The 27646-nt window shown below is 37.4% G+C and overlaps 1 protein-coding gene across 1 annotated transcript in view; it reads left to right on the top strand.

Moving 5' to 3' along the window:
• The first annotated feature begins 7608 nt into the window (after window positions 1-7608).
• The window catches only part of WDR19 (WD repeat domain 19), an 87839-nt gene continuing 67801 nt past the window's right edge, over window positions 7609-27646 (top strand). The window contains exons 1-8 of the mRNA XM_036762333.1: window positions 7609-7695; window positions 8179-8244; window positions 13031-13156; window positions 18826-18941; window positions 20532-20647; window positions 23553-23633; window positions 25306-25418; window positions 26322-26495. Of these exons, the coding sequence (XP_036618228.1) occupies window positions 13044-13156; window positions 18826-18941; window positions 20532-20647; window positions 23553-23633; window positions 25306-25418; window positions 26322-26495 (713 nt within the window). The 5' untranslated portion in view covers window positions 7609-7695; window positions 8179-8244; window positions 13031-13043. The remainder of the gene's footprint in view (window positions 7696-8178; window positions 8245-13030; window positions 13157-18825; window positions 18942-20531; window positions 20648-23552; window positions 23634-25305; window positions 25419-26321; window positions 26496-27646) is intronic.

The raw sequence follows: 27646 nt of genomic DNA, 5'->3' as shown, positions 1-27646 counted from the left end.
TGTTTCGCATGCAGTTTGCAAAAGTGAATGGAAATCGTGCTGCTGAACCTAAGTTTGGTCCTCCTCCAACTCAGAAAATAATCTGAGACTGGCTACAGGAAGAAGAAACCCTACTGAAAACGCCATGGCAGAAGAAAGCCACGAGAGGCAAGTCAGCAAAGTGGCCTGATTTAGAGAGGGAATTGAAGACACAGATTGAAGAGCAAAGGGCAATTGGAATTCCTGTGTCCACAAAGATGGTTCAGCATGAGGCAAGAAGAACTGTTGATGAAAAAGAAGTTACTGATTTCAAAGGAGGACACAACTGGTGCTTCAGGTTCATGAAACAGAATGGACTAAGCATGCATTCACACACCACACCTGCCCAAGATGTCTGAAAGCTATGCGCAGATGAATAAAACTTGAGTTCAATACCTTTATGTAATACATTTTTTTTTCAAATTTTGGGCCCCAAAATTAAGGTGTGTCTTAAACTTGGGGAAATACAGTACATATACATATACATATGCTAAGATGAAGGTTAAAGACTACGTTTTCCCATAAAATGTAAGGGAGCAAAATTGATTGTAGAAAGACTATTAATTTATAAAAGAGGCTGTACAAGGATTTTCAAAGGAACATTTTGCAATAACCGTGTTCATCAGCATAATTAATGAGGAACAAGCAATTACTGCTGCATGGTGTAGTGGAACAGTATTGGAAACATTTCAAGCCCTGCCTGTATTATTCCCTAGGTATGTGACTGGGCAAATCACTTGGCCTGTCTATTCATCTACTAAAGTTAGACTATATGACTTCTAAGATCCCTTCAAGCTCCAATATTTTATGTTTCTAAAAATAGCCGCAGGGGTGTGTGTGTGTGTGTGTGTGTGTGTGTAACTTGCTGGACCTAAACATGATACTATACATCAGCTCACTACATTAATAACTGAGGCCAAGGCTAAAAAAGCAAGGTTCCAAGGTTAACTGAAGAACTAAGGTCTGATTAATTTCAATGACCAATCTCCAGCCCAGAGAAGAGATGATGAAACACACCTTTCTCCTATTGGTAAAGAATTGAGGGATAAGGAATATGGCATTCGCTATTAGGTACTGTCACCGTTTCAGATGGTTTTACTTAACTTTTTCTTTGTTATAAAGGAAGATTTAATGAGATAGAATGTAAATGTTATACAAACAAAAAGTCCCAATAAAACAAAAAGGACTGTAGGGAAAAATATCTGAATATCCTAGATAGTATCATAGATATTCTAAAAGCATCATATAGAACTAGATTTATTATCTATGGTGTTAGTATTTTCCAGGTGGCAATTTAGGTAAAGCAAAGTTTACTGTTTTCACCACAATTCTGAAAAGTTTTCTATTTATTTTAAATTGTCAACTGAATCCTGAATCTACTTACTCTCCTCTATTTCCCTTTCTCTGTTGTGTGCATATCTCTATTTTTCTTATTTCTTTTACTTCTTTCTACTCTAAGATGGCTGTAATATACATATGCATTATTGTTATAATTATAAGAGAGTTTTATATTATATTATCTATTTTTAAAATTAATTAACATTTTGTGGTATTTCTCTATAAAACAAAGAAAATTTGCCTTTTATTTTGTGTGCCTCTTTTTTTTCCTATGTGTCACCCTGCAGCTATTTCTCTAGGGAAAAAAAAAAAGGCTTCCTACCCCTACTAATTATTTCATGTGATATACTGATACTGCAATATAAGAAAAACATACCCCTGGGTAAATCACTCTCTGAACTTGTTTCCTCATCCATAAAATGGGGACGTTGAACCAGAAGAACTCGAAGGGCCATTTCAGTTCTAAAACTATGATCCAATGATAAAATGACTACTATATAAAAAATATTATGCTAAACCTTAAGAATATACAAAGATTAAAAAATTTAAGCCTTTGGCCTAAAGGACAAGCACTGAGGGATATGGCATGTAGTAAATACAAAGTAATATTGGGAGCTGGGGGAAGAATATTCCTTGGGATCTGGTATTTGGAGTTAGATTAAATTCCTTAGCCCATGGGCTCTTAGAATGGGGTTATTTTCTTGCGTCTAGTCCTAGGTTTCCTTTTGATATCTAATACTATGATGATCTCCTCTGAAGGTGGGGTCAGGTTCTTCAAAAGAGCCAAAAGGAATTGCAGCTGTATACTCTCCCCTGGCATCTACCTTCTCAAAACACAAGCAGGAACTTTAATTTCGGCAATATATTCCAAAGATCCAAACATTTACAAAACATTTACATTTACAAAAAATATACAGTTACCTCAAACTCAAGATATCCAAAAGTGGAATCAACTCAACAACTCGATAACTGCATGGATGTATCAAATATTTCAAGATCCATATTTTGCTGGACAATGTAACATAAAACTCTTTAATAACTGTAACAACATCTATATCTATATTATAGCCAGTTAAGGATAGAAAGTAAAAAAAGAAAAGAAATAGCAAGATACAATTCATGACAACAGAGAAATGAAAAGGGGGAGATTAAGTGGATTCAGAACTCAGTTGACAATTTAGGAGTGGGCACTCATTCCACCGGCAAAGCTCACCACCCCTCTCTAATTTAGTAAATGATGTTTGAGGTTTGCTTTGTCCAAAAGATTCACCACGTTGGGGCTATTTGTGAAATACGCCTCTCTAAACTTATCTAGACTGGTTCTCAACACAGAAAATACGGTTTTCTCTCTACACTTACAACTCATCCATCCTTTCAAGTCGCCTCTTCTGTGAACATCTCCCAAGCTAACACTCCTAACTCTTGCCTCTCAAATTTCACAAAACACATTCCCTATCTTCTCCCATGTCCAACCCCACCCCCTCAAAAAAGCTTAATCTGTTTACAGAAGAAATGACTGTTAAATGAAGGGAAATTATTTTAGCGCACAGAAACGACGCCCTTAGGAATAATTTATGTGGGGTATTCATCATTAACACTGTCTTAGCAAGGCTAAGATACAGAAAGCTACATCTGTTGCCAGGAAAACCAGAGTTCGAATTCTTCTTTTCTGGATGACCCGAAGAGTAGGATAAGGAAACTATTCTTCAGAAACTTGCAGAAAAGCAATAAAGAAAATCAGCTGTGAGCCTTCTCAACTGTAAAAGAGGGATAATAACAGCGCCTACCTCCTAGGGCTACGGTGAGGATAAAATGAGATAACGTTTACAAACCTGAAAAAAGCTGTATTGGGGCTATCCACTGTTATTTCTATTAGCTATTTACCATTATGAGGCGCTAGGTGACACAGTGAATAGAGCAGTGTGTTTGGAATCAGTGATCTTCCTGCGTGCAAATCCGGCCTCAAACACTCACTAGCTGTGTGACCCTGGGCAAGTCACTTAATCCTTTGCCACACAGTTCCTCATCCAGAAAATATGGGGGGAAAGAAAATGGCAAGCCATTCCAGTATCTTTGCCAAGAAAACTCCAAATAAGGTCGCGGAGACTCGGAAACGACTGAACAACACTATTTAGTCCATCGGTGGTTGTTAGCTAGCCAAGGGTTCCTAAAGGGGGAGGTATTTAGGGAGGGCCAGGCACCTGCGGTATTTAACCAACTGATAACGTGATAAATATCAAATACTGCGACTGGGAGAAAACTTGAAATGGGCAAAGTACGACCAATGGGAAAGAACAGACAAGGTCCTTAGAGGGCCGCGGGACGGGGTGGGGGTGGGAAAAAGGACGACCCTCCGAGCTCCTCCCTCCCTCCCAAACCCAGGGCTGCAAGGGAAGAGGGGCGGGCGAGGCAGAAGCGGACCCAGGCTGGCCCTCCACCCGCCTCCCTCAGCAGGGTTGGGCGAACAGCGCCCTCGAGCTCAGGGAGAGGGGCCGAGGTGATGGCGTGCCCCTCCCCGCCTCTGTTTAACGGTCACTCGGCACCTTCATCTCGCTAGAGAAACCTCCGAAGACACCAGCGGTCACTACTACCCAGAGAGCAGGAAACACTGCGCAAGCGCAGTCCCAGGGCTCGCGCTACCCTCCTCTCCCTAGCGCGCCCCGGACCAATTAATGGAGCCAGGATCTTCACGCTTGCGACTGTCCTATAGCGAGGCTTCGCTTCAATCACGTGACACAAAGTCCCATTTCCCCGCCCCCAAGGTAGGAACGTTCTGCGTTAGTCTTTACTCTACCGCTTACGTCCCTCGACTTGAGTTCGTAAAATCTCGCGGAAACTCCCGCTCTTTCGTCCAAGAAGCCCCGCCTACTCCAGTCTTGTCAACGCGGATTGGCTGAGCCTGGAGAGTCTCCTGGGTGACGGGGAACGCGGCAGCAGCCCAGCAGGAGAAGGTATGCTTCTGCGCAGTGGCTCGTTTGGGAGGCGGCTGGAGCCTAGCGATGAAGGTAAATACCTCGAGCATCCCCGGGGGAGGCAGACCAAGGCGTCCCGTCTTTTCTCACCTTCTCTCTCACCCAGCTGCCCTTTCGGGTGAGGAGGCCACATGTGTCCTCCACCCCGCCTCGCCAGGGGGTGAAGGGAAAGGGGGGAACAGAGGGTGACAAGCGGGGCTTAGGTTACCCAAAGGGAAGAAGAGGAGTAAAAAAGAAGTATTCCCCCTTTCCTGATTGCAGGACTCTCTCTAGTAGTTTCCAAAATTGAAAGCGGGGCTTGAAGAGTGAACCGCTGACGGTGCAAGGGAAAGAAGAGCCCCGAACATGCAGTTGCAAGACTTGAATTCGAATCCTGTCTCTGCAACCTTGAACTAGTCGCTTTACTTCAGTGGGCCTCAGTTCCCTCATCTGTCAAACGAGTGGCTGGGCTTTATTAAAGTTCCTTCCCACTCCTCTACCTTCCAACTTCTCACTACCTTCCTATGCACCTAAATGCTGAAACGTCAGCACTGGGTAAAGGAACCTTGGAAGTCATAGAGTCCAGTCCCCTTAAATTGATTGATGAGCATACGCAAGTGAATTATTGTCTTGAAGGTCACATTACCTAGTGAGTTGTGCATTAACTTAGCCATCCCAACGCCAGGAATGTTTAAAGACTAGTCAGAGTATCAGAGAGTATCCTTAAGTAAAAAGAGAAGTCATTGATAAGTATCTTGAAGTGAGGATAAGCTGATGGGGTATCAAAGGGATCTAAATTGGATTCAGTATCTGGCCTGCAAATTTAAGGTAATGCTTATCCTCATCACCCTCATCTCTACCCCTAATGCACAGGTGTGAAAGAATATCATCAGACCAAAATCATAAAATCCCAAGTTGTTAGAGATAGAAAGGCCATAAATGCTTATTAGCTATCAGTTATCTGTATGTGAATTTTCCATTTTACAGTACTTCCCATGAAGTTTTAAATTCTCTGAATTATCTGCTGGATTGACTCAGCCACAAAATCCTCTCATTCTTCCCACCTTCAAAATACAGTGTTTACATTATTTCGTTTAATTTTAATAGCACAGTTATTCTTATAAAGATCCATTATCCTCTTTGCACATATACATTATTTCATTTTTCATTTAATTTTAATAGCACTTTATTTTTATTTCATTTAATTTTAATAGCACAGTTATTCTTATAAAGATCCATTATCCTCTTTGTACATATACCCCAGAATCTAAGCAGTTTTTTTTTGCATTACAGCTCTTATCTTCAGCCCCTAAAATAACTAATTTATTTTATTGCTTTTCTATGAGTTTTTGTTTTTTGACAGGGCAGTTGGGGTTAAGTGCCCAAGGTCACACAGCTAGTAAATGTGTCAAGTGTCTGAGGTCAGATTTGAACTCAGGTGCTTCTGACTCCAGGGCCAGGGCTCTACTCCCTGCGCCACCTAGCTGCCCCTTTCTATGAGTTTTTGAAGAACAGTTTCCTCATCCTTCTGGTAGGATCATCCAGAAAAAAAAGACCACCCAACAAGCTATCATCTATTGGCAGTGCAGAAGAATAAGAAGTAATCACTTTATTTTTGGATTATAATAAATGACTTTATATGTGCTTTAAAATTTACAAAACACTTTATATGCCCAATATACTTTGATTCTTATTATAATTCTATGAAGTAGGTGTTACTGGTACTAATATCCCCATTTGACAGATGAGGAAACTGAAGCTCAGAAAGGCTATGTGACTTAACCATGTTTTCACAGTAGTTAAGTGCCAGGGGGGTAGTTTTAGCCCAGGTGACTCCAAGTCCAGGATTCTTTTACTGCATTTCAATGCCTCCCTAAACACCACAACAATAGAAAATTAATAATAAAGGTCAAACTTTTTCTGTTTATGGAGTTTACAGTATCTCATTTGATCTTCACAAAAATATAAGATGGGTAGCACAGATATTATTATTATTCCAGTATTAACATAAGAAAACTAAGTATAAAGATTAAATAACAAAGTTACAAGCCTAGTAAGTAAATTTCAGAGGTGGAATTAGAAACCAGATATTCTTACTCTTACTGTTTAAGTACCTTGAGCTTTAAAAAAAATTAAGAAATATTGTATACATTGAAGGTATTATTATCATAGCATATATTATTATCATAGTATCATTTTAATGTATTTAAAGTATTTAAATACCTTTAAAGTATTCTTATAGTATACTTTTAAGAAAGAGTAACACATTTCCTCTTCTTCTTTCTCTATTGGTTATAATGTTCAGTTTTGATCTTTGAAAGAATATAACATGTTGCCACAGGCCAGACCTATATGAAATCATCTTTACTAGTTTCAGGCTTTTATATCTGCTTTTGCACATGGTAAGGTTACCATTTGTCCATTATGCTTAAAAATTGAGATAACTCCCTGGTACTGAAGTAAACTTGCACATCTAGTAAGCAGTGCCTCCAAGCCTCCTGTGTCACTGCTATGTTTCAAAATGTCTGGGTGAAAGAGAAAGAAATAAGCCTTTGACAAATAGACTAGTGCAGAAGGGACAAATGAAGAATTTGCAAGCTGGTGAATAATGAAGATAATGTAACTGAAGAAAAAGGAAAAATAGGATTTTAAAAGAATTATCACACAAGTTTAGTTGACTTCATAGTTGAAATTTTAAACATAACTTTATTTCTAAACTTTAACATTATAATGCTGAAATCAATGATGCCAAGCAAGAGTTTATTTAAATCCTCAAAATCTTTGGAATTTCAAAACTTTATAATACATTTCAATATGTTACAAAGTCTCACCTATATTGATACTTGGGAAGTAAATACCATACATCCAACTTAAAGTAAAACTGCCTTGTAAAAAAAGTTCTTACATCTAATTCTCTTTGGATAAAGTTTAAAGTATGCCTGCCTTATACTGAATTCTACTTGATAGTGGAGTAGTGTTTTTAGTAAGGTTACAGCGCAGGGCAGCTAGGTGGCGCAGCGAGTAGAGCACCGGCCCTGAAGTCAGGAGGACCTGAGTTGAAATCCGGCCTCAGACACTTGACATACTTACTAGCTGTGTGACCTTGGGCAAGCCACTTAACCCCAATTGCCGTGCCTTCCCCCTGCAAAAAAAAAAAAAAAAAAAAACAACAAGGTTACAGTGCATGTTTTCCAATATTGTCATCATGTTGATTTAATGTTTTTTTTTTAAATGGACCCTGAAATATACATTTTGAACATCAGAAATTAAACTTTTGTTGTTTCATTTTTTTCCAGAAAGTTTTTACTCTATTAGAAAGGTCTTGGCTAGGTACTCCACTACAGTTCACCTGGCAGAAGACATTAGGAAACTACCTAGCTGTAACAGGGTAAGAAAACATCACATTGTCGATTGTATCCATAAGATTTAAACAGTTCTACAATGTCATGCATTAAACTCTTCAGCCTGTAATATAAAACCTCTATGATCTGGCTTTCTTCTGTTTTTTCAGTTTTTCATATTACTCCCCTTCTGACACACTGTTCCATTCAAACTGGACTAGCAGCTCATCTCATCTCCTTCCCCCATGCCTTTGCATAAGTTATCACTCATGTCTGGAAGGCACACTATCATTTTTGTCTCCTAGAATCCTTGCTTTCTTTCAAGGCACAAGTGCAATGCCATCTACTATGCAAGGCCTTTCCTGATACTCTAGTACTCTCCCTCTTGAAATCCTTTAGTATTATTTTATATGCTTATTATTTATTTAATGCGTATGTGTTGTATCCTACAATAGAATGTGAGCTCCTTGAGGGAAGTTACTATGTCATTTCTAAACATCTCATATGTTTGTGTTCTAATATTATTTTAGAGCTGATCATACTGTAAAAATCTTTGATCGTCATGGGCAAAAAAGAAGTGAAATTAATTTGCCTGGGTAAGTACAAAAAGAAATCCAAAAGTTTTTTTTAGCTTTTTTGTTCTTCTTCCTGACAACCACAATTAAATGGAATTTTATGTCTTTTATCTGCTATTTTGTGATTATTTCAGCATTGATTAAAGTATTTATTAACTATAAATAAAGAATTAAATTTATAAACATGACAAAGTAAAGTTGTTGTATATGTGAATGTGTGATTATGAAAAAGCATTTAAAACTGTAGAGAAAAACACTTTTCAACAAAGTGTCTCCCATCCGTACATAAAAATTATTCAAAATTCCTTGAAAGGTAGAACAACAGGACTAACTGTTCAGCAACCCTCTAATTACAAACATTAAGCAAGGCGTAAGGCAGGGAGATATATGCTCGCCAGATGTGTTGGCAAAGAGTCTAAGTTGAAGAGGGCTTCCTTGTGGATAGTGAGGTCCTCCAGATAATGAAGTTTGTGAATACCATTTTGCTTATTGCGACATGGGAGAGCCCCCTGGAATAAATCTGTGCTTGCCTAAAGGAATTTTACATAAATATCCACAGAGACTGAATAGGTGAAGGGCAACTATTTCCCAAATCAAAACATTCATTTGAATGGACAACCTGTAGAATAAATGACCTATAGATGACTTATAGAATGAATGAATGAAGCATTTATTAAATTTTTATTATATGCAAAAACATTGTGATAAGTCCTGGGGATATAAATAGGAAAGTTAAAGTGTCTGATCTCAGGGGGCTCACATTCTAATGAGGGAGACGATACATATGAAGGGTTTCAGCTTCAAGTCAAGTGGAAAGGTCCCATAGTCCTTAGGGTAAAGCAGCAAAGCAGATCTTAATTCCTCCTCTTTAATGTCATTTCCATTGATAAAATCCTATTATTTTTCAATGTTGAACTGTTTGACAATGCCAAGCACTTTGGTGGAAGAACTCTCTTTTCTGGGTCTTCAGTGGATGAGGCTGTAGTAATTACCAGGCTGCACCTCCACAGGAGTAGCTTCCTAAAATGATGGTTATGGGAACTGGACTGGAAGCATTGATGTTACAAAGGTTCTTGGGTTCAGAACCCTGGGCTATCTCCATCAGGGTCAAAGAGGAGATGGGGATCAAGGTGGTGGTGGTAGTTTGACTTGCCTGGCACTTGTTGACTCCTGTTTCTCCCTTAAGGTGCCCCATTGCTTCAGCAGCCCTCTCTACTCTGTGAGAGAGCTCATCCATATGTTCATATGTGTGTGTGTGTGTGTGCATATCTATGTGCGTAAGTAGAGACAGACAACTAGCTTGAGGAGGAGAGCAAGCTAGATTGCCATGGAGAAATTATAAAGTTTCTTTAATGAACCCAAACTTCCCATGAAAGCCTATCTTTTTAATAACAAGATTCTGTAAGTGTTGCTATTAATACTGAAAGTATTGGGCAGAAAGACATAAAATACAACAATCTCTAAAGAACTAAAAATCAGTATCTCACAGAACACAACAAAGAAGCAGATAGTGGATGTAAGCAGGCCCCCAACGAGGCACTCGGAAGAAAAACTGGAGTGAAAAATGACACCAAGAAATTGTATGATTGGAAGAAAAGGCAAAGAATTACAAATGGATAGTCAGAGTCCTCCCCTAATGTGCTTGAAAGGTCAGCAGACTCAAGGAAGGCCTCTAAAACACTGTGGACCCCCTGTGGCAGATGAATAGGAGGACACAGACAACTTATTCAAAATGGGCAGGCATGGATGGGCTGCAATCTGCATCAGTGGAGGGAACTTTGAAATCAGTAAGATCAAAGATCCATTTCAATGTGTATTCATAAAGATGGAGAAATAATGAATGAGAGTTTAAAGTAATAAGCCCAGTTCCAAAAGTCACACACCAACCATTCTTCTTTATTGTCACAGTTCCATATGTGTTTTTTCATTAATTCATCTGTTCAACAAGAATTCAAGGTGTCCTGTGTGTTAGGCACTGAAGATGAAGATAAAAATGAAGCAGTCCCTGTACTCAAGAACATTCTATTGGAGGGAAACAAAGTATATGCATAAGTAAAAGCAAAATATATGCAACTTGGGGAAAAGAGTACCAGGAACTGACACTCAGGAAGGAGATGACACTATGTAGGGGATGACACGAGCTGAATTGTGAAGGAAGGTGGGGATTTTGAGAGGATGAGCAGATCATCCATTCAAGGTATAGATATATGGATCTGGGAATCTCATGCATAGAGATGATAAATAAATCCATGAGAGCTGATGAAGTTGCCAAGTGAGAAAGTAAAGTGTCTCCTTTTCATCAAGAGAAAAGAGATCTCAGGACAGCTTTGGGGATATACCTACATTTAGGTAGCATGACATGAACAATGAACCATCAAAGGAGGCTGAAGAGCTGCCAGAGCTAAGACAGCAGTCACAAAAACCCAGAGAAGAAAAACCATCCACTAGGAGGGGATGTTTCAACAGTGTCAAATGCTACAGAAAACTCAAGGATTAGAGTTCATTCAGTTTTACAATGAACAGATCCTTGGCAACTTTAGAAGAGTATTTTCAGTTGAACAAGGTCAGAAGCCAGATTGAAAAGGGTTTTACACCTAAGAGGAGAGAAAGTATAGGCAATAAGTTTAGATAGCTTTTTCAAGAAGTCTGGCTGAGAAAGGAAAGACAAAAGACAGTAGCTTGGAGCAAGGCATGGTCTAATGAGGGGTTTTAAGGATGAGGGAGACTTAACCATGTTTGTAGGCAACATGGAAGGAATCAGTAAATAGTAAGAGACTGAAGACTACCGAAAGAAGGATGATGGTCATGGAGACCATCTGCTAGAAAAAAACAGGAGGGAACAGGATCAAGGGTACAAGTAAAAGAGTTGACCTTGGCAGGGAGAAGGGCTCCCTATTATGGACCAAAGAAGGAGATAGTGAGAGATGATATTAAGGGATTGAAAAAATGGAAATTCCATCAATTTTTCATTTGGTTTTTTTTTGGGGGGGGTTGGGTTTTTTTAATTTATTTTTTATTTCTAGTTTACAACACTCAGTTCCACAAGTTTTGAGTTCCAAATTTTCTCCCCCTCCCTCTTCCCACCCCCAAAATGGCATTTAATCCAACATAGGTTCTACATATACCTTCACATTAAACTTACTTACACAATAGTCATATTGTAAAGAAGAATTATAACCAATGGAATGAACCGTGAGAAAGAAGAAACAAAACTAAAAAAGAAGGAAAAAAAAGAGCAAATAAGTTTGCCTCAATCAGCATTCAGACTCCATAATTCTTTCTCTGGATGTGGATAGCTTTTTCCAATATGAGTCTTTTGGAACTGTCTTAGAACCTTGTATTGCTGAGATGGCCTCTAATTTTTCAATTTATGAAATGTGATCTTCAGCCAAGGGGGTGCTGTGGGTAGCCCAAGGAGAGAAGAGGTGTGGGACAGATGATGGGGAGGGAAATAGAAGAGAAAATCTGTTGGGGGGCAGTGAAAAGATGGTTGAGTGAGGTTAGATAACATGAATGTAGAGTGGACGCAGCACAGCCGTGAGACTTCTTCCAGTTTTATTCATCATTCTGTTGTGGTTATTGGAGGAAACTGATGACAGCAGTTATACAGGGTTGAGGTCTGCAATGCATGAGTGGTAGTAGGGCAAGGGAGTAAGAGATTAGAGAACAGAGAATAAATTGTACAGTTGAACTGGTGAACTAAAAGGTTGAGTTTGGGAAAAGAAGAGAGTATAACCAGAACAGGTGTGATTGGTCATAGGATCCTAGTTTTGGAGGTAGAAGAGATCTGAGAGGTCATCTAGTCCAGCCCTTTCGTTTTATAGATGAGGAAGTTGAGGACTCCTAGAATCCTTTGTATCATTTAAAGCTAAAATTTTACCTTTCTTAAAACCTTTCCTGATTCCCTCCCAACTGCTGGTGCCCTCCTTACAAAATATATAAATATGTGTGTGTATGTGTTTGTATGTGTAACTTTATTTTGTATATATTTATGTATATGTTGTCTCCCTAATTAAAATGTAAGTTCCTTGAGGAGAAGGGCTATTTCAGTTTTGTTTTGTTTTTTGTTTTTTTTGTATTACCAGCCCCTAAGTATAGGAGATTGTTAAAAAGCCTGTTGACTGATCAGGTCAGGATCAATGAAAGGCATATATTGGTATATAGTTTCCGCAAATCCCTGAGAGAGTTATTTTAAGGATCTAATCATTACATAAATTTTAACAGTGTAAAGAAAGTTTTTTTAAAAAATTCGAATATGCAGGTTTTCTTTTAGATGTTAACCAATACTTATATTTACAAATATATGTATATACATATACACATGTTTATTTACATATACACACATATATGTTAACATATTCTTTAAAAAATAAAATCCTAAAATAACAGCTGAAAAGTCATATAAGAAATAGGAAGATATTGTAATTGGTTCATCACGAATAGAATAATTACAAACCATAAAAGTGAAGCATACTATACAGCTAGATCCTGATTATACAAACAATAATTGGAAATTCCTTGAGGACAATAACTGTCTTGTTTTTGCCTTTGTATTCCCAGCACCTAAAAGCAAATGTTTATTTAACTTTTTAGAATGTTTATTTAACTTGTTAGAAGGAAAATTGAACTCTGCTGTCTCATATGGAATAATTACATTCGAACTTTTTTCTCCTTGCACAGTAACTCATTCTCCAGGTTGGATACCCACAAACAAATGGGCTTTTTGGGAATAAAAACTTTACAGACAATTTATTATCATTCTCTAGTTGTATTTATGGTTAACCATTTGTTTTCTATTTTTAAAAAGTAACTGTGTTGCCATGGATTGGGATAAAGAGGGAGATACCCTAGCAGTGATTTCTGAGAAATCTAGTTCCATCTATTTGTGGGATGCCAATACAAATAAAATCAGCCAGTTGGACAGTGGCATGAGGTAAGGATAACTTTTTATTCTTTTTTGTTTGTTTGTTTCAACATAATTTTTGTTGGGCATCAGTCTTTTTTTGCATATTCAATTTTATTTCTTTTTTATTTTAAATTTATTTATTTATTTTTAGTTTACAACATTCAGTTACACAACCTTTTGAGTTTTAAATTTTCTCCCTCCCCTCCCTAAGACAGCATGCAGTCTGATATAGGCTCTGCATATACATTCATATTAAACATATTTTCTCAGTAGTCGTGTTCTAAAGAAGAATTATAACCAATAGAATAAACCATGAGAAAGAAGATACAAAACAAAACCAAAAAAGAGAGCAAATAGTACACTTCAATACAAATTCAGGCTCCATAATGCTTTCTCTGGATATGGATAGCATTTTCCATCATGAGCCTTTGGCGTTGTTGTAGAACCTTGCATTGCTGAGAAGAACTAATAACTTTTTATTCTTAAAAGCTTTACTTAAGAGTTTATAATTATTCCAATTTTGATTTTGACAGTATTGTATATTTTAAATACCCTATATGTGGTTGTTGATTATGTTTTCCCTAATTTTTATTTTTATGTGCTTTTTTGGTAGTTCTTTTAATTGATATTTTTTAGTTTTCAGCATTGATTTCCACAAGATTTTGAGTTACAGATTTTCTCCCCATTTCGACCCTCCCCCCCACTCTAAGATGGCATATATTCTGATTGCTCCGTTCCCCAGTCAGCCCTCCCTTCTATGACCCCCTCTTCCCCTCCCCCCCATCCCTTTTCCCCTTACTTTCTTGTAGGGCAAGATAGATTTATATGCTCCATTGCCTGTATATCGTATTTCCCCGTTGCATGCAAAAACAGCCTTTTTTTTGAGGATCTGCTTTTAAAACTTTGAGTTCCAAATTCTCTCCCCTCTTCCCCTAAGAAGGCAAGCAATTCAACATAGGCCACACTCATATCATTGTACAAAACACTCCCATAAATAGTCATGTTCTGAAAGACTAACTATACTTCCCTCCCTCCTGTCCTGTCCCCCTTTATTCAGTTTTCTCCCTTGACCCTGTCCCCTTTCAAAAGTGTTTGCTTTTGATTACCTCCTCCCCCTATCTGCCTCCCTTTTATTGTCCCCCTTTTTTATCCCCTCCCCCCTACTTTCATGTGGGGTAAGATACCCAGTTCAATGTGTATGGTATTCCCTCCTCAAGTCAAATCCGATGAGAGCAAGATTCACTCATTCCCCTTCACCTGCCCCCTCTTCCTTTCCAATGAACTGCTTTTTCTTGCCACTTTTATGTGAGATAATTTACCCCATTCTATCTCTTCCTTTCTCCCTCTCTCAATATAGTCCTCTCTCATCCCTTAATTTGATTTTATTTTATTTTTTTAGATATCATCCCTCTATATTCAACTCATCCTGTGCCCTCTGTCTATGTATATGTATATTCCCTTCAACTACCCTAATACTAAGAAAGGTCTCATGAATTACACACATCATCTTTCCATGTAGGCATGTAAGCAAAACAGTTCAACTTTAGTAAGTCCCTTATGATTTCCTTTTCATGCTCCTCTTGATTCTTGTCTGGTCTTTTCATTGAGAAAGCTTGAAAGTCCTCTATTTTATTGAAAATCCATATTTTGCCTTGGAGCATGATACTAAGTTTTGCTGAGTAGGTGATTCTTGGTTTCAATCCCAAGTCCTTTGACCTCCAGAATGTCATATTCCAAGCCTTTCATTCCCTTAACGTGGAAGCTGCTAGATCTTGTGTTATCCTGATTGTGTTTCCACAATATTCTTTCTGGCTGCTTGCAGTATTTTCTCCTTGATCTGGGAGCTCTGGAATTTGGCTACAATATTCCTAGGAGTTTTCTTTTTGGGATCTTTTTCAAGAGGTGATCAGTGGATTCTTTTAATTTCTATTTTACCCTCTGGCTCTAGAATATCAGGGCAGTTTTCCTTGATAATTTCTTGAAAGATGGTGTCTAGGCTCTTTTTTTGATCGTGGCTTTCAGATAGTCCAATAATTTTTAAATTACTCTCCCGGATCTATTTTCCAGGTCAGTGGTTTTTCCAATGAGATATTTTACATTGTCTTTCATTTTTTCATTCCTTTGGTTCTGTTTTATAATATCTTGATTTCTCATAAAGTCATTAGCTTCCACTTGCTCCAATCTAATTTTTAAGGTAGTATTTTCTTCAGTGGTCTTTTGGACCTCCTTTTCCATTTGGGTAATTCTGCCTTTCACGGTATTCTTCTTCTCACTGGCTTTTTGGAGCTCTTTTGCCATTTGAGTTAGTCTATTTTTAAGGTGTTATTTTCTTCAGTATTTTTGGGGGTCTCCTTTAGCAAGTCATTGACTTGTTTTCATGATTTTCTTGCATCATTCTCATTTCTCTTTCCAATTTTTCCTCTACTTCTCTTACTTGCTTTTCCAAATCCTTTTTGAGCTTTTCCATGGCCTGAGACCAATTCCTGTTTTTCTTGGAGGCTTTTGATGTAGGCTTTTTGACTTTGTTGACTTCTTCTGACTATATGTTTTGCTCTTCTTTGTCACCAAAAAAAGATTCCAAAGTCTGAGTCTGAATCTGGGTCCGTTTGCACTGCCTGTTCATGTTCCCAGCCAACTACTTGACCCTTGAGCTTTTTGTCAGGGTATGACTGCTTGTAGAGTACAGAGTACTTTGTCCCAAGCTTTAGGGGCCTTGTGCTGCTGTTTTCAGAGCTACTTCTACACAGCAAGCTCTGCCACACCAGCGCTCCTTCTCCCCCAAGAACTGCCAACCTGGACTGTGACTCAGATCCAAGCAGGCTCTGCACTCCTGCTCTGATCTGTGGCTTAACTCCTCCCACCTGGTGGGCCTGGGGCCAGAAGCAACTGTAGCTGGAAGCAGCCCCAGAGCTGCACCACTTCTGTGCCCCAGGGCTGGGGCTGACCTCAAACTCCTTTCACTCCATTCTAGCAATTCTACCCACTAACCAACACTGTTGTCTTTGGCATTTGTGGGTTGAGAAGTCTGGTAACTGCCACAGCTCACTGACTCAGGGCACTACTCATTGTTCCACCCGGCTCCCGATCTGGTTGGTCCTAGCACGGCCCATGATAGTCTGTGCTCCGCTCGACTCCCAGCTCTGTGTGATAGACCCTTTCCAGTGACCATCCAGGCTGTCCTGGACTGGAGCCCTGCTTCCCTTTGCTATTTAGTGGGTTCTGCCACTCTAGAATTTGTTCAGAGCCATATTTTACAGGTGTTTGGAGGGACCTGGGGGAGAATTTAAACCAGTCCCTGCTTTCCAGATGCCATCTTGGCTACCTTTATGTGCTTTTTTAAAAAGTAAGATATATTCTTATAATCAGAACATTTTTCTGGCAGATGCTGTTCTTTTGTCAGTTGGTTTTGCTAAACTATTTTTCTTTACTATAAGGAAGGATCAGTGGCCAGGGGAGAAATTAGCGAAAAATAACCATAGTCTAAAATACAAAAGATATCAATAAAAATTTTTAAAGAAAATACACAGCTATTAATTTATAAAAGAAAAAATGTTGGTTCAAGTAAAACATGTAGTACAATATTACCTAAGAGAGGCAGTGTTGCCTAGGAGATAGAGAACTGACCTTGGAGTTAGAAAAAACCTAAGTTCAAATCCCACCTCTTATACATACTAGTTGTGTGACTCTGGGCAAGTCATTTAACTTCTCTCAGCCTATAAAAGTATTAAGTTGAAGAAAAAGTGGAGATCTGATATTTCCTCACCAGGAACTCCCTACACCAATGAAAACACCAATAAAAACAATGCAAAACCAATAAAACCCTAGTAGTACTAGCTTTACAAGAAATAAGAAAAAGTATCCCCAGTCTAATATTTTGCAATACAAGTAAATGTTGAATAACATCTTTTAAATTAAGTAAATTGTTCTCCCAATTCTTTTTGGAATTTGAGAATATGAGTATTCTGTTTTAATTTCTATATTACATCAATCAGATGTAGTTTTACTTAGTAAGTGAAATTGTATTGAAATCTGGACTCTGAGTTGAACGTTACCTTAGAGGAAATATACTCCAACTTCCTAATAAGTGCAGGAATACTTTCCTAGTGTATAGGAAGTATATAGCATAGGACAGTTTTTATCTTCTCTGACAGACAGCTATATACACACTTTGTTTGAGTGCCTGGGAAATGTAGCAAAATCCACATAGCAGTGGTTTTAGTCAGAGGACCTGTTTGAATTTCAGCATAGCTGTTTATTAGCTGCATGACCTTGTACAAGTTAGCTAACCTCCTTGAGTCAGTTTTCACTTCCATAAATGTGACAATTAGATGTGCAAGCTATCTTCCATCTCTAAATCTTGTGACTGTGAGAAAAAAAAGCTCACTAGATCCTATTAGAGCTTCCTTCACTGAAGTTCATCTCTTTACATTAGAAAAGATCTTTCTCATATGGAACCAAAATCTGCCTCTTTGTAGCTTCTACCTATTCTTTCTATTCCAGCCCAAGTAGATGAGGATAGCTATCATGTCTCACCTTAGTCTTTTCTCCAGTCTCTGTATTCCCATACCTTCATGTCTCTTCTTAGACATTTCTGGGGTTATATCATGGAACTTATAACTGGAAGCGACATCAGTGGCCATCTGATTTAGCTTTGTCATTACCAATCAGGACTCTGATACTTAAAGAGGGCAAATGACTTGGCAGAGGTCCCATGAGTAGTAAATAACAAAGCCAAGATTTGAACTCAGATCTTTCGATTCCAAATCCAGAGCTCTTCTACACAGCCCTTCAATTGCTGGATTCAACATAGGCACTTCCACAAGTATTTATGTTGGAAAAACATAATATTGTCTATGTATTTTTAACTTATTTTATCTATTTCTATCCTATCTTCCCAGGTTAAACTTTTAAAGAATGATAAATGAGATGGAAAACTGACTTTCTTCTTCTTGGGTGAAAGTGCTTTTTAAAAATGATCATCCATTTAAGATGATCATTAAGAGAAAAAAAGGAAGAAGAGAGGCTAAGAACATAGATAATCTCCCACCTAATTATTAATCCTATATAATAAAATTGTGCCAGACACACATTTGGTTTTCAGTCATTCCACTCATGCTGCAGGACTGTCTTTAATTGTAACTCAGGTCAAAGTATAGGTCATATCTTGGTATTACTTTGAAACCAACAAGAACAGATATTTCTTAAACATGAAAATAACATTAAAACTATTACTATATTGGTCCAAAAAGCAAGAAAATGAAACCTGCATCTAAACTAATATAATAACTTGATTGACATTTTTGTAAATGCAGTGACACAGGTTAAATCAAAACTCTTGGTATCATTTAGAAAAAGAAAATACAGATATACACGTGGATATAAAGTATATGCTGCCGATTAAAACTTATATTTTATAAATTGTGTGTTTCCTCTTCCTACTTCTAATTATTTGTAATATAACCAGAATACTGTATTTATCTGTACAGTTTTTTTCATTGTTAACTGAACCTCAGGTCAATTGTCTGATTTTCTACTATATTTTTTGAACTTATGATTCTCTTATCCTGAAGAAAGGAGATGCAATTTGGTAATCAGCCTTCTGAGTCAGATGATTACAATTCCTTATGAAATAATTTTCAACTTATTTAAAGATTATTACTATGAATATCCTTTATAGTTATGTTTAAATATTGCAGGGATCAGATGTCTTTTCTTCTCTGGTCAAAATATGGAGCATTCTTAGCTGCTGGAACTATTAAGGGAAATTTGCTTATATATAATCGTCAGACTTCTAGAAAGATCCCCGTCCTTGGTAAGTTGTAACTGGAAATATATTAAATTTTGGCAGAGTGCTCTATGACATTGTGGATTTCACCTCTCCAAAGCTGTATCCCACAATGTATGACTAGTGAAAATGTCCCTCCAGACCTAAAGCCAGTACAAAGACATGAGATGCATGTACTCAGTACTGTTGTCTCCTGCCTCCATGACTTTGCAATGGCTGTGCCCCATGCCTAGACTGCAATCTTCCCTTATATCACCCTTCAGGAGTTCTAGTTCTCTTTAAAATTCTGCCCAAGTGCCACCTACATAAAATCTTTCTCGATCTCCCGAACTACATTGCTTCCACCTCAAATTACTTTGTATTTACTTCGTAGCTACTGATACATGTGCTTTTTGTCTCCTGTGCTAATATAGAAACTCCTTGAGGAGCAAGGACTGTTTGAGTTTGTTTTGTCTTTATATCTTCAGCATAGTACCTGACACATAGTAGGTGCTTAGTAAGTGCTTAGTGATAAATTGATTAGCACCTGCAAACAAAAACAGGTCTGGTAATCCTATTCCTATCTCAACTATAACCAAAGGAACAGTAACCCTCCACCCCAGTCACCTGGGTTTTTCATTTGGGTTATTATTGGGTATCCACTTTGGCAGCAATGAACAGAACCAAAAATTTGGTGTCTGTCTGAGGAGAATGAATAGTTCCAGATCTCTAACACCACTCAGCTCCTCATCATTTTGTGCCCTTCCTGTGCCATCTTAACCCACTATCACCACCTGGAGCTTTAAGCTCCAGGATAATCCATTTGGAAAATGGGGAAAGGATGGTCTTCTCAGAGTCTAAATTATATAAGCTAAGTATGGCTTATGGCCTAAAAACCAGTAAGAGCTGGCCTCGAAACCACAGACCTGGATTCAAATCCTGCTTGACACATACTAGCTATTTTACCTAGGATATGTCCCTTAAATTCTCAGTGCTTATAAGACATCTCTCTATGACTGTAAGACCTGTATTGGAAGAGGAGTTTCTTCATCTTGGAGCTCCCTATATCAGTGAAATCACAGGTCTTGTCCCTGTCCCTAGCCTATCATTAAGGTGCACTGCACCAAACTAGGTGATAATAGGGGTTTCAAAGGTAGTAATAAGTATATTCCTTGTTCTCAAGAAACTTGAATTGACATCTTCTGTGAATTTGCATTGCAGTGAATTTAACTACAGGATTTACTTCTCTTGGAATTAAATTCATATAACAGTATAACAGTAAAATATAACCAAAAATTGAATATTATTTTGATATTAGGGCTAGACTTCATGTCCATATAATAAATATTAGCATTGGCTTGTTTATAATCATCAGACTTCAGAAAGAGATCCTATTCTCAGTAACTTATTATTGAAATGTATTAAATGTTGGCAATATGTTTTATTTGGAAATGTTGCTATTAAGTGCCATTACAAGAATGGTAGCACATCAGTTTCATAAGAATGTCTTAATTTCTTCTCTGTTAATCCAGTTTTCAATATTCTGCTTAGGCTTTCAGATTTCATTGCCATTAAGGATTTCAGTTGTGTTTTATTGAAAAAAAATATGTGTCTAAGCTAAGACTGTTTGCTTTTCAGGTAAACACACTAAGCGGATCACGTGTGGCTGTTGGAGTTCAGAAAATCTACTGGCATTGGGAAGTGAAGATAAAATGATAACAGTTAGTAATCAGGAAGGTGACACCATAAGACAGGTAATGCAAGTTTTCATCATTAAAAACTTAGTCATGTAACCAATATACAAAATTTTACATTTTTCCTATGAACCAAAGTTGTTATACTCTGTGGCAGAATATGAATTTTAAATTTATTTGCTGTTAAATGCATCTTGAAAATACCAAAAATACTTTATTTATTAGAATGGGGTTTCTGGTACTATACTAATTCAAATATTGTTCCCCTCTTACTTCATCTCAGGAACATTTGAAGAGGATTACCTTCTTTATGGTTGTATCCTGACAGTGAATTTGGAGGACATTTTAAGATAAACTTGTATATATATATATATATACAGATTTTCTAACCTCTCCTAATAATTTATATTCCATGATATTGGGAGGTTATATTTAGCACCATCATTTATTGCAGTTTCCTGACACCTCACATCCATTAAAATTCCAGGTTTTAACTTAATTGGATTCTATGTGGGATAATATGTAATGGGAAACAAAAATTGCAAAAAACTTTCAGAATTCAATGAGTTAACCACCATTCAGTATTCAAGAATCCGCTTTAGGCAGAGCAATAGAAACTGGACCCATGATTTATTGATAAAGGGAACTCCCAGATGAAGAAATTCTCTTTATTTGTGCAAGTATATGCCTTTTCTGCTTTCTAGACCATTGAGCGATTAAGTGATATATGAAGTGAGCAAAATCAGAAGAACATTTTACCCAGTGGCAGCAATAGCGTAAGGACAATCAATGTGAAAGACTTAGCTATCCTACTCAATACAGTGATCCAAGACAATCCCAAAAGACCCATGATGAAAAATGTCTCCACCTCCAAAGAGAGAACTGATGAACTCTGAGTGTATAGTAAAGCAGACTTTTTTCATTTTCTTTATTTTTCTTGCTTTTTTTGACAACAGGGCTAATGTGGAAATATGTTTTGCCTGACTTCTCATGCATAATTGATGTCAATATTGCTTGCCTTGTCAATGGGTGGGGAAGGAGCTGGGGGGAGGGAGAGAATTTAAAACTCAAAATGTTTAAAAAAAGGAATGTTAAAACAAGTAAATAAATAATTTATTTAAGAGAGAGAGAAAGATTAAGTGACATGCCCATGGTCACGTATAGCTAGAATATGTCACAGGCTGTATTTATACCCAGGTCTTCCTAACTCTGAGGCTAACTGTTTCTCCATGAAACCATTGAATCAGCAAGCATTTTACAGGTGAAATTATCTTCAAACTAGATAGAATAGAGCAAACATGGTTAAGAGTCAATTAAAACTCAAGCTACAAAAGGAAATATTAAGAGAACAGATAGCTGTTTTGAATGAGTTCAGTTCTCCTGGCCCAGATGAATTGTACCTTCTGAAGGTACTGAAAGAATTCATAGATATAATTGTAGAATTATTGTTAGTAAATTTTTATGAATCATGGAACTCAAACACTAGAATACAGAGAGATGTCATAAATTTTTTTAAAAAGATTTCCATAAATTACAAAGCAGTAAGGATAACATTTATTTCTAGAAGCCTACTAGAATGGATTAGTAAAAGAATGGTTTTTCAACACATAAAAGTCAATCAGGCATCTCTAGACACTAACTTGAGTTCACTAAGAACAGGTCTTTCCAAACTCATAAAATTTCCTTTTTTGATATCATGATCAAAGGAATTCCTTAGAAATAGTAAGGCATTTGGCAAAGTTTGTCATGATATCCTTTTGGAAAAAAATGAAGAAATGTGGGTTAAATGATAAAAGAGTTAAGTGGATTTGTAACCCCAAAAGTGTTGATTAATTGATCTATGTCCACCTGAAGGACTTTCCTAGTGGTGGGCTTATCACTGATCCTCACTCTTCCAGAAGTTAGCTGTCTCCTGTCTTTCTTTCAAATTTGATAAGCCTGTCATATATCTGTATTTTCATCCAAGTTATTCAGTGAATATTTTTTAACAGAACAGGGCCAAGAATAGAGTTCAGTGGCATTCATTAGAGCCCTACCTGCAGATTGAGATTGGTCATTGTTCTTTGGGCTTGATCATTCAATCAATTATGATTCCACCTTACTATGCTATCTCTCCATCTCGTACATGAAATCTAATGAGAAACTTTCACTCAATTCAACAAGCATTTATTGAGTGCCCACAATGTATGTGCAAGGCACTGTGCTAGGCACTGGGTATCAAGACAAAAATGAAAAATGGGCCCTGTTCTCAAGGTCCCAAACTTTAGGATTCAATACCCCTCAGCATCTTGCTAGCTGTCCTCTGGATGCCTGTTCCTTTTAAACTGTACCACCCAGAACTGAACATAATATTCCAATTGTAGTCTAACCTTTGCAGAGTATTCAGAGGCTATTGCTTTTCTTTATCTGAACATACCATTCTTTTAATGCAACCTAAATAACTTTAGCTCTTTGGCAGCTGTAGCAAACTTGAGTTTACAGTCCTCTAAAAGCCTCAAGTCTTTTCCATGTGAATTGGTACAAGTGATTTTAAAAAATTTTAAGTGCAAGATTTTACATTTGGCCCCATCAAATCATAGCTTATTGATTATAGCCTATTTTTCCTGCCTGTTGAGATTTTGAATCCTGGTTTCTCATTCAGGGTATTAATTAGCCCTCTAGTTTTACATCAGACAAAAATTAGATGAATATGCCTTGTATATCTTCAAGTCATTGAAAAAGTGAAATGAACCAATCTTGAAGGTAGAAATAGAGTGTCAGAAATGAAGAGAAACGGTATTCTAAGCACAGGATATAAAATATGCAACGTCCTGGAGATGAGAATTATTGGGATCTGGTAGGAGGGACAGTAATCAGATTCACAGGGCCAGAGCAGAGGTATCCATGTGAATATCCAAAAAAGTGAAATAAATCCCCATTGGACTTGATCGACAGTCATAAATTGTTTTTATTTTTTATTTTGTAGACTCCAGTCCGATCAGAGCCTAGTGACATGCAGTTTTCAACAATGAAGACTGACGACAGAAACTCTGCTTCTGAAAGCACAGTAAGAATTCAGAATCAAGTCTATGTCCAAATCATCTTGGTGCTAGAAGCTAGAATAGAGTTTAAAAATACAGCACGAATTTATGCTTAAAAAATGCTTTAAAAACCCTAAAAATGATGCATATGAAAGGGCCCCTTTAATATGATAAGAAGTAGATATCTAAAACCAAAATTTAGTATTATTTGCAATGGAGAAATATTAAAAACTTTCCTAACAAATAGAGGATAAAGCAAGGATGTGCTGTCTTGTTTCTAACATTTAATAGTTCCTGAAATGCTAGGGATAGTAGTAACCGGAAGAAATTAAAGGCATAACATCAACAAAGGGGAAACAAAATTATCCTTATTTATAGATATGATAAAACCCCAGAAAATCAGCAGACATAAACTAATTAAAACAATTAATAGCTTCAGCATATTAGAAGAATACAAAATCCACAAAAATAAATCCCAGGCATTCCAGAAGTACCAGATGTGCCTATCAAGAACCTATCACCAGTACTTCACATAAATTATACAAATTCCAGAATACATTTTCTGTAGTACTACAAACTTCCACTAACCTGTAGTGGAAAGGGATGGCATCTTCTGAACAACTACTAAAAAGCCAGGCCAGATCATTTAGGGCCATTCTGTTTTAGCATGAACTTTCATTTTGGGGGGTTTGGGGAGGGGAGGCAGTGGGGGTGAAGTGACTTGCCCAGTGTCATACTGCTAATAAATATTTGAGGCCAGATTTGAACTCAGGTCCTCCTGACTCCAGGACTGGTGCTCTATCCACTGCGCTACCTAGCTGCCCCTTAGTGTGACCCTTCTATATCTACCCTGGTCTACTCTACAGATAGCCAGAGTAAGAACAAAAATCGCACTTGTTCCTGGATGGGAGAACCATTATGTGTGAATGTAATTATCTAGATCATAGTTCTTTAGTGACATCATTCATTTAAAAAGCATTCCAGAAGGTCGACTTTGGTATGTACAATAAAATATCTTAGGTATGATTAAAGTCTTTCCAAATTGCCAGAGTACATTAGTGCAATACATTTTGCATGAATGTTGTTTAATGTCTTACATGACGAGTTGTAGGATTTAGCACAGAGAAATAAATCATATTCCTCTTTGTTGTTGTTATTGTATGTTTGTTCTTCGTTCGTGAAGAGGATCATGACGTCAGGGAGGTGATGGCATGACATGCAAGTGAATTAGATTTAAATGAGGGAGGGCTGTGCAAAGTCACCAACCATATTCCTGTGTACATTCTTCACAGATAGACAATTTTGTCCGTATAGGTATTGCCTCCACCAAAGTCAATCACAACTCCTCAATGACTTGGTTAGACCGTCTACAAATTGCCAGAACTGAAAAATGTATCATCATAAAGCCAACTTGGTGATGAGTCTCTCTGACCTCAACTAGGCTGGGTCATGGACAACTGATGCACCAAATGGTCCATTGCTGGGATGATTCTCTTTGCATTTTCAGCCTGGCAGGATCTGCCAGAGCCACTCTTCTTCTGGCATAGCCTTCAGGAGTTAAGGCCACCTTTGTACTACAACGAGGTGTTACAACAAAATGCTGGTGGAAGATACTAGATTCTACTGTATAAATAGCATTCATCTTTTTCACGAAGCACTGTGCCTTCTGTTTCACTCTGTTCTGTATTTTGTTGGTAGATAAGTGTGGTGGTTGGCAAGAAAACTTTATTTCTTTTCAATCTGAATGATCCAGACAGCCCAATTGATCTAGAATTTCAGCAGCGCTATGGCAGCATTGTTTGTTACAGTTGGTAAGTACAAAAGTTTTAAAGAGAAAGAGAAGCTCATGTTTTTTTCTCAATTAGTTATAGCATTTCATTTATGTTTTCATTCATTTTCATACATATGTTCTTTTATAGGATTAATATTTTCAGGATTATAAAATATTTTTAAATAGTAAAGGAGACTCTGCATTTAATAAATTACTTTCAAGTCTCTCTTTATTCTAATTTATCTTCCATACATCTGCTAAAATGATTTTCCTTAAGAACAGGTCTGGCCGTGTCACTCTCCTACTTGACAGACTGCAGTGGCTGACCGTTGCCTTTAGGCTCAAATACAAACTCATCTGTTTGACTTCTAACGCTTTCACAAAATTAGCTAAAATGAGTCTTCCTGGCCGTATTATACTTAACTCTCCTTCCCATACTCTACACTTCAGCCACACTGGCCTTCTTGCTCTTCCTCATACACTATATCACACCTTCCATCCTCTGTACTGGCTGTCTGTTGCACCTGGAATGCAAATCTTCCTCACTTCTCCTCTGTAGAAGTCCTAGTTTCCTTCAAAGCTCAAGCTCAACCTTCTGCATGAAGTCTTTCTTGATTCTTCCCCAGCTGCTCCCCCCACAATATCTTGTATAAATTTGATATATGCTTTTTAGATGTACATGTTGTCTTCCCTCATTCAAGTGCAAGATCATTGAGATCAGGGACTGTTAAATTTTGTCTTTGTATCGTTAACACCTAGCACAGTGCCTGCACATAGTAGGTCCTTACATGCTTTTCAATTGATTGATTCTATAATAATCTATTTAAAAAAGCATTAACTGATTTATCAATGATAATGTTAAAAAAATTTAGCTACAGTTGCTTCTAATTTGACAAATTGACCCACTGTCTTTTTGTTACATGGCTGTTTGTGTTGCTTACAGGTACGGAGATGGCTATATAATGATTGGTTTCTCACGGGGAATTTTTGTTGTCATTTCGACTCATATTCGAGAAATTGGTCAAGAGATCTTTCAGGCTCGGAACCACAAGGATAACTTAAGTAGTATTGCAATATCACAGTCCCTTAACAAAGCTGCTACATGTGGGGACAACTGGTAAGTTATATAACTTAAATCTCTAGAAAATAGCACAAAGGAATAAGCAAGATAGTTTTTAATCTAGCAGAAACAAGCATCTGTTTGAAATTGTACAAGGTGAATTTGTAGTGGTTCTGCCTGATTCTTCATCTTTCTACCTCAGTGCTGAGTATCCAAGGAACAAGAAAATCATTCTGTGGTATTTATTGATCTTAAACTAGAAATTGGGATGGCATATGATGAGAGAGATATAGGCATCAACTTTATCCAGGACTAACTTATCCAGTGATGCCCAGACTTCACATTCCAGACCTCTTCCTCACCACCACCCCACACAGCTCTAAGTTACATAGCTCTGCTACCTCTTTTCCCTGTTACAAAAAAAATAGTTCCAGTTCAGTTCATTTTTACTACCAAAACGTTCCATTTAGATTGTGCATTTACTGGCCTAAAGGAAGGAAGAGTAAATAATGATTGAACTGTCAAACTTGAATAACTGGGACAAAGACAGTGTCAAATCAAATATATAACATAGAAGGAGAAGCGGCATTAGTGAAAGGAGTATCTGATTATATTAACTCTAGCACCCAAGTGTGGTTGCTTTTACCATTCAGAGGCACTCGTGTTAGGGTTGAGAAGAACTTTATTTGAATTATTACTCCTCAATTTGTGCTAAAAAAATTTTTAAATTCTGAATTTAACAAACACCAAATACAATGAACATCTCAATTTACAAAATAAAACTGAAAGAGGAGATTGTGTATGAAACCCACAACACTATTACATGCATCTTGCTTTTTTTTGCAAGTACATATTAAATTCAACATGTAAATTTCAAAGCTGGAATGCTTGTCTGTTTCCTTCTGACCTTCCTTCCTTTTTTTTTTTTTTTGGTAAATCTATCACTACCTCCCCCATCTTCTCACCTCACCCACCCAAATTAAAACCAAAAAAAAAAAAGAAAGAAAGAAAAACAAAACCTTTATAACAAATATGCACAGTCAAACAAAACATTCCCATATTGGTCATGTCCAAAAATGTATGTCTCATTTGGCACCTTAAGTCCATCACTTTTCTCTCAGGAGGTAGGTAGCATGTCTTCAGTGATCAGTCTTCAGGAGTCATGGTTGGTCATTACATTGATTAGAGATCTTAAGTCTTTTCTTTGC

This window comes from Trichosurus vulpecula, chromosome 6, assembly GCF_011100635.1.
Source record: "Trichosurus vulpecula isolate mTriVul1 chromosome 6, mTriVul1.pri, whole genome shotgun sequence".
NCBI lineage: Eukaryota > Metazoa > Chordata > Mammalia > Diprotodontia > Phalangeridae > Trichosurus > Trichosurus vulpecula.
The sequence above is the reverse complement of the archived record's forward strand: the minus strand, read 5'-3'. Positions and strand labels throughout refer to the sequence as shown.